At 50.5% G+C, this 12,023-nt stretch overlaps 1 protein-coding gene across 1 annotated transcript in view; it reads right to left on the bottom strand.

The window, feature by feature from the left end:
* GRIK4 (glutamate ionotropic receptor kainate type subunit 4) overlaps nt 1-7,039 on the bottom strand; it is a gene marked incomplete at its 3' end in the record, with an annotated part of 105,022 nt that extends 97,983 nt beyond the window's left edge. The window contains exon 1 of the mRNA XM_084301681.1: nt 6,916-7,039. Within this exon, the coding sequence (XP_084157807.1) occupies nt 6,916-6,997 (82 nt within the window). The 5' untranslated portion in view covers nt 6,998-7,039. The remainder of the gene's footprint in view (nt 1-6,915) is intronic.
* Nucleotides 7,040-12,023: the final 4,984 nt, after the last annotated feature.

Here is a 12,023-nt window from a genome sequence, read left to right as displayed (position 1 = left end):
TCAGCTCAGCTCACCTTCAGGAACTTGGGCTGCTGCCTCAAGCTGCAAGGCTATCCTCCACCTCGTGTCCTGAAAACACCTTTAAAATCGTGCCCCAGCCACTGGGGACGTGCACCTGAGGATGAGCAACCACATCCTTCAGCCCCAGGTGCCCCGGCCTCAGCCTTGCAGCAGAAGCTGCATCTCGGAGCGAGGGCTTGCTTACCCTGAGCGATTATTCCAGTTTTGTAACTCAGCACAGCTCCTGTCCACATCCTGCTCAATTCAGGTGGTGCTTTAAATGCAAGGTAATTGGTCCACAGGGAGGAACAAATTTAAAGCTCAAAGTATTGCTGACGCCGGCGCTGAGTTTTCAGGTGCTCTGAGCTGCCAAGACAGCTGCTCTCCATCAAATGAGCGTGGCTTTGCAGTGTGATGGTGCTGGCTCCAGCGAGGGGCTGCTAGGGACATTTAATTCTGCTTTATTCTATCATGAAGTCAAGCTCACCCCAGAGCACGTGAAATCCATTCTTCCTCAACTGGCCACAGGCAAAGCCGAGGGTGAGGCGCTGGGCAGTGGGAATCGGTAACGCAGAGCGGTGCCCGAGCCTATCTCAAGGAGCTTTCTGCAGAAAATCCAGCTTTGTCGAGTTTGGCTCCGAGCTGGAATTAATTTTGGCAGCTGTTTAGGCAGGGAACCAAGCATCTTTCATTCATGTAATTGACTTTTTTATTCACATATATATATATATATATGAAAAAATAATGAAAGGCATGACAGAGTAGCTCTTGCTATTACTAGCTTTCACTCTATGAAAGAAAAAGATCCCTGGTAAAAATGTCTGAGTGGCTAAACACACAAAGTGCTGCCCAGGGGCTAGGGCAGTATTTAGACTGAAGGCAGGCTGTGTGGCTCTCAGATCCCCATCCTTGGCTCAGGGACACTCCTCAGCATCCAGGAGCAAAAAGCAGACCTCTAGAGCAGAGCTCTGTACACGCACCTCTCTGTGTCCATCCTCTGCCACAGAAGCATGCCTGGAAGAGTGATGCCGGACATTTACAGCCATCAGCCCCTCTTCTCTAGCAAATTTTCCACTTCCTGCTGAATTAGCAGCTGCAGCATGGCCAGGCAGCTTCCCAGCCCCGAGATCTATACCTGTGCAATGTGCATGTGGATGTAATAATGAATCAAAACAAGGCTCGGGGCCTCTCGGGGTGTGCAACGCAGCCTGGCTCTCCGGCACTAGGAGCAGATCAGGGAAGATAATTCCTCCACGGAGGTGCAAACACACCAGGAGATGCTCCGTTTCACCGAGTCCATGCCTCCTTTCACGCCGTGCCCTGTAGCATCGATCCGAGATATAAATCTGCTTATAATTCATTATTCATATTATCAACAGGGCTGGATTCCTTAGCCGTAGAGCAGCGGCTCGTTGTGTTTCGTGTGGCAAAGGCACAGCCTGGAGACAGACAGACAGACACCCCTTACACCTGCCTCCCAGGCAGGGGACATCTGGGGACAAGCGTGAGGATTCGTAGCCAACAAATTGCTCCAAGGGCCTGGCATCTCCACGGGTGATTTTTTTTCTAAATAAGGATTTATGCACGGAACTCAGAAAACATAAATAAAATATCACTCTCCTGGAAGAATAACGAAAACAAAATTAAAAGGGCAAATAGTTAACAAATTGATATTGTATTTCTCTCTCCCTCTCCCCACTCGGTAGCGAATGACAAATAACTACCGATCTACTTCACCTAAATGAACTTAACTGGGCCTTTTTAATATTGGGGGAAATTAAACATTTATAATGGCTCAGCCAGACAAATTTAGCAAGTCATGCATCAACAAAGACGTGGATACGGCTCCTCCTGCCTGATTCTCTATTTCTTTAAGCACTCAGATTCTAGGAAAGTCCTGTGAAAGCCTTTTAAAAAAAATAAAATCAATAGAGGGTGAACCCTACACATGAGTGCTCGGATGAGCCCAGCGAAGTAGAAATGGAGCAGGGGAAGGAAATTCAGGGACCCATAGCACAGGGCTCAGACACTGAGGCTGCTGGTGGCCACATCCAGGAGGGTCCCTGGGAGATGGGCAACCTCGGGGCACCTCCAGCAAGCCTCAAACTGGGGCTCCTGGGGACTGGGACCCCGACACATGTTTGTTTAAGCAGCTCCCCCCACCTAAATGTCACCCAGCTGCAGCACAGCCTCCCTCCTACCAGCGCAGCGTGGGCACAGCTCTCAGTTCTCCAAATTAAATTATTCTGAAGCCTTTAAAAACAATCGGTCTGCGCACAGAGAAGCTGGATAATCGCACGTGTCTCGGCGACCTGCTGCCTTCCCAGCCCGGTGCTTCCCCTCCTGTACCCAGCAGACAACTGACCGGAGGAGAGGAGGCACCCAGCCCCTGCCAGCAGCTTTGTTTTATGAAACACTCATCATAATTACCAGCAGAAAGGTTTTCCAGCAACAGCACCACCACGTGAGCCCCAGCCGTCGTCTCCCTGCTTTCAGCTGATGGCAGCAGCCTGGCTGCTGGGTTCAAAGCCAGGGTAAGGCCATTTCTCTGCTGGGGAACGGCAAATTGGTGAGCAGCAGTTTATTGCACTCGCATCGCTATCATCCACAAAGGGCTGCGATCTGCCAGAAAGCAGCGTTGCATACGGAAAGGAGACGCTGCTCTGCCTCCCAGCACGGGCAAGGGGAGCCTCAAGCTGGCACCAGCCAACCTGCCACGGCACCTCGGCTCTCCCTGCCTGCCCTAAGAGACCCGGGCACGTCCCCCCCATCCCTCAGCACAACCCTGGCAGCCTTTCTGCCTGTCCCCGAGTAGAATCACACCGTGCAGCTCCCCAAACAAGCAGCTTGGGATCATTAGCAGCTTGGGAGGCTAATCCCAGGAACATTTTCCTGACATTACAGTTCCAGCAGCAGAGCAGGTGTAGGAGACTCACAGCCCTTTTGGAACTCCAGATTTTGGGAACCGTGCCTAGAAACAGGGACAAACGTCCCAGGCTGGCTCTCCTGGTCCCACCCCATGGCCACTTTGGACTCTTGGAGACTTCTCTGGTGGACAAAGCCCTACCACGAGCCCTGGGCCAGCCACGCAAACTGCTCCACTGATCAAATGGTGGATGCATTAGGTATGGGGTAGACGAACCCTATGTTTCACCACGCAAAACACCCTTAATGCTGGGGCTCAATGCTTCTGTGGGATGTTTGTGAAGCTGGGAGGGATTTGGGCAGGCAGATGGAGGCAATTACCAAAAGGAGCACTTCAGGGGCTGACAGCCTTGCAAGGAGTTTGTCCGTGGACAATGTGGCAGGGATGCTGAGCCTCTGGCTAGTTAGGGCAGCGCTGTGAATAAACCACAGCTTAGGCTTGTGTATGAATGTTAAATGAGCACCCAATGAATCTTGCACCCAATGAATCTCACAAGAGAATACCAATTTAGGGCCCTGACAGCCTGCTCTGTAAGACCAAGTAAATAACTTAGTAAATAACTCAAGTAAATTTACACTTTTGAGGAACGAGTCAACAAACAGAAAACAAAACCAGGATTACTTCTTGGGACGGGACAAGCTGCAGGAAGCTGGAGGAGATGCTGGCCCAGAGCGTGCTGCATCTGCCATCCCTGCCTGCCAGTGGGGCGGGCAGGAGGGAGCTGATGTTTTCTGTGCTTTTGGGGTAGAAAAACACAAGAACAATTGCAAGGGCAAGCACTACCAGGTTTCACTCCCAGGACGTTTTGGTAGCATGTGTATGAGCCCTTTCAAAGGCCACCACATGTCTTGAGGCGCTCCCTACACATCTCCTGGAGCGTTTGAAAGTGTTTGAGAATATGCCCAGTCCTCCCTGCTTCTTCATCCCCTGATCTCAATCAATATTTGAGCATCTATGGAGAGAAAACCTCACTGACATGGACCAGGAGAGCTGACTGATAAACAAGAGGCTCTTTGAAAAGAGGAGCTATCGTGGATGGAACATGCAGGTCCGTGTTTTTCCCCACAAAGGTCTCCCAGACAACATGATTTAGGAGACTTTCTCTAGGACGGGATCAGAAGGGAACGCAGAGTTTAAGCCTGGAGAAAAAAGCTGAAAAAAAAAGGCCCAAACCAGTGGTATTTCCTGTGTAGTGAGGAGAGAAACAGAACAGTAACAGCTCCAGGTGTACAGGAGGCTACAAGCTGTGCCTGTGCACAGCAAGGCTGCGAGGAAGGTCACCCACAGCCCATGTTCTGCTCACTGCTTTGCACAGACGATGCCTCTGAAGCTCCCTGCAATGCAACACGCAGCGGGTCCTGCCCACGCCAGCAAAGCAACACGGCCCTTCCTCAGCGTGTACTCAAAGCAATCCGCTACCAGAAACTCCACCGAGAGGTATCAGGGCCAAGAGCCACCTGAAACCCCAGGAAAGCAGCCGCAGGGGGGCTCAGAGCTCGGTGTAAAAGCTGAGTGCCCCTGGCTCAGCACCATCCTGCCTCCTTCCAGCCGTGCCCAGCCGCAATAACCTCTCCAGCCACCTGGGGAGGAACCAGGGCAGGGCACTGCCTGCGTTCACCTCACACACTGATCATAAAACTGCGCCTTTCAGTGGTCCATTACCAGATGGCTCTCAGAATTATTCTGAATGTTAGCTTGCATTTTCTTTGAATATTCAAAGGCTCGTGCTGGTCTGTTTCCCTTCGCGATGCAGCGCATTGATTTATGTCACTAGATACCGTATCCCCCTGCCTTGCCAAAAGCATGCTTTGGGGAATGATTTCAGGGCTGCCAGTAATATTTTTCTCTCCTTTTATGCTGTGCTTTATTTTTTATTAACTTTTTGGCTGGATATATTTTTAAAATAAAGCTGTGTCTCGGAAGAAACAAAACCAAAACCCCAAACCCCTCCTCAGCACTTCGCCCATCTGCTTCAGACTCCATTTTCAGAGAAGTTGCTTTAGACTTAATTGGGGGGGATTCAGTGGGTCCCAAGCCCCTAGAGTCACTCCTTAAGAAGCTGTTTCTCCTTCATGAGCTCACCCAAGGTCAGGAGTGCTGGTGTCCCACTCCCAGGAGGTGACAGGTACCTGGAGAACTCCAGGCCTTGACCACAGGGTCTCTGGCCACTCCAAAATTTAACACCACCTGGCGCAAAAGCCATGACCTTTGGTGCATTTTAGAAGGTTCAGAGTTGCTCCTTCCTGTTCCTACCACAACATTACTCCTTCTGCTGAAATCCTGAGTTCTCCACTCCCTCTGCAGCACCCAAATGCAAATTCTTCAGTCCTAGGAGGGTTCCACAGGCTAAGGAAATCCAGTGTCTGTATCACGGACAGTGCTGTAATTTTAAGAGCAACAATTTCTGGAGCAGCTCCATTATTTTTGCCAAGAAAAGTCAAAAGCACAGAACTCCTAAATGCACAATGATTTTAAAACTGGAGAGACGGGTCCAAGGGAGCATGACCGCAGTGTGAGGGAGTGCAGAGCCACCAGCAGAGCTGTCTCTGGGATGAAGACCAAAGCAACAGAGATTTGCTGCAGCCCTGGGCCTCTGCAGGCACATGATGCTGACGGGGAGAGGCTCACATTTACCCAGCGTGTTTGTGCTGTTCACCACCCTGCATCCCTGCTAAGTACAACTTGGACACGTGAATGATACCCAAGAGTCATTTATACTAGGGATGTGACTCAAAACCCCAGCAGAGCATCAAGATCTCCTTTACCAGTAGCAGCTACCAGGTCCAGAAGGCAAAACCAGTACCTGGAAGAGACGGAGGGAGGAGGACGTCTTACCACCACCGCAGCTGCTTGTGGGTTGTGTCCCAAACTGAGACCCCAGCTTCATCTCACCTGCCCCCAGAGAGGGGCAGGGACTTGGCCTCACTGCGGCCATCATCGAATTCACCAGGAGGTCCCTGAGCATGCACAAACTGAGCCACGGCAGGCACGTAACCCATCCATCACCATCCCCATCCCCTGCCTCAAGTGGAGGATCTGCCCATCGATGTGAAATGCAGCCCGCGGAGCAGAGATGGTCCTGCACAAGTGCTCCACATGAATCAGGGATGCCGGGGCCATAAACCACCCTGGCTCCTGCCAGCACTCACCCTCCCTCAATGTATTTCTGAGCTGCTCCATGCTCTGCTGGCAAAGGGGAGAAGTAATTTTATTTCAAGTGTCACCTGTGAAAGTTGCAAATGGGGACAGGAATAGATTAGCCTATCTGCAACAAATAGTTAATAAAAACAGCTAGTGGCTCCGGAGAGAACAGGCAGGAGAAGCAGTTTGCTTTGCAAACAGCAGAGCACGGTGTCAGTGCTGTGAAGCAAGTTTCATTACAAGGTTTCCAGATGCATTTCTTTTCCCTAATCCACACAGGCAGGGAGTGAAGACGATGGTGCCTCTTCCTGAACACTTTTTAATAAAGCCCAGAGGAGAACAAATGCGAGGACTCTCTTACAAACAGAGCATTTTGGAGTTATTAATGTTCTCGTGACACTTTCAGTTTGGGCTCAAACACTCCTTGCTCATCAACGTGGGGACAAATAAATCTGCAACAGAAAACCATTCCCTTCTGCTTGGAGCTTAGGAGAACATCAAGGGGGGGATGCAGGGTGGGGAAAAAACCTCATCCCTCAGTGTCTCCTCGAGGAGTGACTTTCACTTCACATTTATACAGAGAGCGATTCCCATCAGGGAGCATTACCACTGTAAAAATCGATGCAGATGCGTACGCTCGCCGTACACTGCACTGCATTTACAAGACGGGGACCACATTTCAAGAAGGAAGGCACGAGACCGGAGCTCTGCAAGCGACCCAGCCCCATCTGAGCCACGACCACGACCACCAGCAGCCCAAAAACCACATGGGCAGAGCTTTCTCCGAGCACGCCTACGCGGAGTGGTCCGAGCAGCCAGAGGAAGGTCGCAGCGAGCTTTGTACTCACCGATCCTCAGGGAGTGGGGGCTGGCAGCGATCCTCATCAGCCACAGCAGAAGGAGCACCAGAGGCGCCAAGACACGGGGCATCTTCTATAAATCCTCATGGAGCCCTTCGGTGGTCTGGGCATGACATAACTCTGCGGAGAGAGCACACACCGTGAGCACCCCGGCTCTCCAAGCAGCGACTCAGCACGATGACACTGCTCGGAGCGTGCCAAGGCAGGGGGACAAAGAGTCTATTTACCAGAGGAGGAGGAAGCTATTTACAGACTATGAATTATTCAGGAATTCGAGTCAAACTGGGCGAAGAGCTTCTAACAAAATATGGAAAAGAAACCCAAGGAAAAGTCCAAATATTTCATCTTGGCATTTTTAGAGTTTCCACAAAAACAAGTGGAAATCAATATTGAGTCACATCTATTTATTTTCTCTTTTTTTTCTTTTAAATTTAAAGCAGCCAGCTACTTAAATATTAGACTGACTCCGGCTTTTAGGGTAGGACCCAACATTTTCAGAGCAAAACACTCAGCGAGGGATGGGAGGCAGGGACTGAGTCACTTTGGGAACCAAACCAGAAACCAGTTCCTGACATTGCTGCAGCCCCAGCGAGCGATAGCAGCCCCCGTCTCCTTCCCTTCCCTTCATGCCCAGAAGGGCTGGGATTCAGGACAAGCCAAAGATGAGGTCTCTTTCTTTCTCCTCCCATCAGACAGCCCCATCCCCAACATGTTCCAAGTCCAAAATGACAAAACAACGAGGGATACATGACGAACCCACGGAGCTATCACTAGTGCAGGTATTGGCACACGTTGTCCTGCAGCACATTCCCCCAGCACAGCTGAACAGGTTGTTAACAAACACCACTCTCAACAGCAACACAGAGATTTTACTTAATTATTGTCCTTCATGTTGATAAAATTATCTCCACAAGCACTAATGTCCCTAAATGCTGACTCTGAGCATTTCATGTTACCTTATCTCTCCCTTCTCCAGTTTTCTGGCAATCGCTCTTGCGCTATTCCATTTGTCTAATTCCTGGGCCAAATGCTGAAGTCCTGACACAGGCAAAGTCTTTAATCTGCCTTTGAAGTTACCAGGAGTTTTGTTCGAGAAAGTTGTAGCTTTTTCTTTGCAGTTTTTCAGTGCAGCTACTTTTAGGCTGCATTTAGACCCCTGCCACCTCACCTCAGTAATCCCCAGAGGGGCAAATCCCTTTTTACAGGCAGGGAAGGGATACAGAAGAAATACTGAGAGGTGGCCAAATGGATGAAGACAATGCAGGGGCTGAAAAAGGAACCATTTACAGGTCCTGGGGTCAGTCTCCTGCATCACATCGCTACTGGGAAGCTGAGCCCCAGTGCTCTCAGCCCAGAGAAAATCAGGGGACCCCATGCTCGGGTGCCAGCTGGACATCTCAGGAGCATCCTGCTTTCAGGAGGTGCCTGCTCAGCACATTTTGACGCAGCAGAAGCTGCCAGAAATCACCTAAAAATCATTAGCCACCTCTGCGAAGGGCAATGGCAATTTTCTCTTTCTTTTTTTCAGTGGGAGTTATAGTAATGCCTTCGGGGGAAAAGCCCTAAAAGGTTAAGCACATGGTAAATTGGCTCCTCAGAAGCACTGGCAGCAGCAGAGACGGATTGTGGAGCAACATATCATCTGAGTGCTTTGAAGCCGTTATTTCAAAACTTTCTAAGAGACTGAGAAAAACAGCAGGATCGAGTCAAATTTACCACACAGGCGCTGCAGAACGGGCACCGATGCCACACGCATCCCCTCCCAGACCTCTCAGCAGAGATGCAGAACCAGGCAGGCCTGGGAAGATGGCAATGCTAAAAGAAATCTCCCCATCATCATGCCAAGCTCCTTCCTGCGACAGGATGGAGAGATGACAGCCTGGGGCTGCACTCCCCCTGTTCTCCTTCGCCACGGGTGCACTCCCACGTGGCTGCATGAGAGTCTTGAGACTTAATTTTGTGCAGGTAAATGCAACAGCCCACCTGCAGCAAACAGTTCGCATCCAAAAGGCAGCAACAGCAAAGGACAAGGCAGCAGCCTCGTCGTACCTCGGGGCTACAGCAAGGAAAGGCAGAGGGGAAAAAAAAAAAAGTGGGGTCCAGCCAAAGGCAACCTCATGAGGATGCAGGCAGAAGACCCAGAACTTGCAGCGCTGAGGGACAGAGCTCAAGGCCACCTCTCCTGTTTGCAGCTGGGTTTGGTGAAGAGGCAAAGCACGCGATGCCCGGGCAAGCAGCTGCCTTTGCATCTCCAGCCCGGAGTTAATAGCAAAGCCAAATAAGAAATCCGGGGCGCCCGCTGTGCTCTGCTCTGCGAGCGGCGGGGCTGTAATTACCTAGAACATGGAGCACAGAGGGATGCTGCGCTCACCTAACACATTACCCACCGCTAAGAGCAGCTTCCCAGAGCTTCGCTTTTTGAGCACGAACCCAAGGAACAGCTGTCAGCTACAGAAATACACCTTGGGGTTCACCAGACAGCAGAACCGCTCGGGCTCCTACCACCTGTACCCCATCTGGTGGATGGAGGTGCTTGCAAAACCCCGAGTGCAGCACGGGGACACTTCCCCACCACCACACCTGAGCCGCCAAGCAGTGGGAATAAACAGAGGAACTCAAGGCGTGGGATGAGAGGGAGGGGAGAGAGCGGATTTTTCTTCCTAGCCTAGCATCGGGGTTTCTATTCTCAAAGGAGCAAAGAGATGTTTCACTTCTCCTGGCTCTCTTCATCTCCACGGTGTCCCAAGTTCCTCCTGCTCCCTCCTCTCTAAACTCTGCCATGAAAGCACCGTAAACACGATTCAAACCCTTTGTCAAGTCACTCCTGCCTTGCTGAGCGAGTCACGCTCCCAACACCTTTTGCTTCCTTGCAGCTGCAAGATGCATCTGCCCCTCTCTCATTGCCCCATCAGAAACCTTAAAACATTTTCTGCCCAGCTTCGGCAACACACCACAGGTATGGCCGGGTGATCTGCCCTATGCAGACTAAAATTATTCATGGGCAGGGACGGCGATGACATTCTGCTTTCACACAGCACAAAGCAAGAAACCTCAGAAGCCAAGGATGAGCAGAAGAGAGCAGGGATGTTCAGCAATTCACCACACTAATTCTTGTTCCTGTGAAGATGACTTATCCCGACTCACCCTCGCCACAGCTTGCTGGAAATGCTTCAGATGAACTTCCTCTACTAAATTCAGCCTGCACGGTTACGGCTCCTGCATTCGTGGCTCCTCTTCGCTGTGCTGGCAACTTGCTAAGACAGCGAGCGAGCCTGGTTGAGGGACAGCTGCTTATAAAGCAGTCTGAATCCGCTATATCCCCCCCCAAAGCCTCTGAATCCCCCAAAATGAGTGGGACAGCTGGAAAAAAATATTTCATAAGGTCACTCCAGGTGGTGCCTGCATTGCTGGAAAGCTGGTGGTGGCTCACGGACAGGCTGTTAGCTTCTCTCTGCTCAGTACAAGCACGTGATTTTTTCTTTCCCCTGTTAAGCCCCTTTTCTAGTTTAGCTCTGAAAATTCAGGAGGAAAATAAAATAAAATGAATCAAGACTATTCCGAACGGTTTGGAGCTCTCTCTGGAGATAAAAGTCTCTAAATACTAGGCAGAATTATGAACGATTTGCTTCTCAGAGGAAGCAACTCGCTTCTGAAACTACTTATACATTTTTAACGACCGTGCGAGATGGTGCTCTTCTCCGCTGCTAGTGCCACGTCCTCCTGATACGTTGAGATTTCTGCAGGAAATTTCTTTGCCGGCACAGCAAGAGCCAAAAGGGAGAATAAAATGGTAAATCACAGAATAAATCTCTCCTGCAGCTGCCACTCCAGTAGCGAAGACACCTCTGAGAACCAGCCACGGCTCGTCTCTGCCTCTTGCTCCCCCTGCCTGACCTGCCAAGGAGACTCAGGAAATCCAGGTGTGCTGCTATTTCTGCTCAGCACCTCCAAGGATGCACCTGCCCCACAAAAGCCATGCTCCACGTGCCCAGGCATTCAAAAACCCCAATGCACGCGTTTTCCTGATCCAACCTCCTTTTACTTCTACAGCACAACCCTTCCGCCGTGGTCTGAGGCTCGCTGAGAAACCACAAACACCCTTCAAAAATTGGCAGCGAGTTCAGTCCCAGGCAGGGGAAGCAGACTTCCACCCAAACGCTGCTCTGGAGGTGGCTCTGGTGTTGATGGATCTTTCTGTGCAACACCAGAAGCTTGATGAATGGTGAGAAAACGTAGCTCGAGCAAAGCTAGAGTAATCCTCGCAGCTGAGACAACAAATTTAACAGCTGCAGAACAGCGAGGAATTCGGAAAAGCTGTCAGGAAATATCAACAAACAACTTAGCGGAGCCTCTCCCATTCTTCCAACAGGCAAAGAGCTATTTCCTTTTGCAAAGCTTCATCTGCAGAGAGGCTCAGATTTAAATGGAACTGACAAGAGGGAAAGAACCTGAAAAACATTTCAACAGGTGACTGGTGCTGGGCTTGAGAAAGCACCTGCGTGGCTCAGGAGGAGGGGAGGAACTGAATTGTGAGCCTGCCCCTGGGATACAGAGATGTAAGTTCAATTAAACTGAAAAATCACTCCATTTAAAGCTACGAACAATATGTTTTCCTCTGCAAAATGCATAATTAGCATGGGTAAATCATTACCACTAGGTATTGTTGCAGTCAAAACCTCAGCGAGATTGAGAGAAGGATCAGGCATTTATAAAGAGAATGAATAGCTGCTATTACAATAGTAAAGTCAAAAAAAAGAAAAAAAGGGAGCAAGAGAGAAAATCAGCTTTTGGATGGCGTGTAAACCCTTCATGCTGCAAGGCACAGGCTAACTCCCTGCGTTCAAGGGTTGGAAGAATCGCCCCTGAGGCAAGCCTCCTCGCCCCGCTTCTGGAAGCGGCCAGCTCTGAAAAGGGAGGCTTAACAATACGAGGAGCAGCTCGGTTCCAGTCTGGCAATTTCTGTGTTCCTATAAAAGCTCCGTCTCCTTCTGGAGGCGGCTGTTTGACTTTCAGCCACCATGCCTTCCCTCCTCTCGCATTGTCCTTGCAATATTCGTGCTGGGTGAGCTCGCTGGGGTGCAGGAGAACCTCCAGCC

The sequence above is a fragment of the Netta rufina genome (assembly GCF_964035555.1).
Source record: "Netta rufina genome assembly, chromosome: 25".
Classification (NCBI taxonomy): Eukaryota; Metazoa; Chordata; class Aves; order Anseriformes; family Anatidae; genus Netta; species Netta rufina.
Note: the sequence above shows the minus strand (reverse complement) of the source record. Positions and strands in the feature narration are given on the sequence as shown.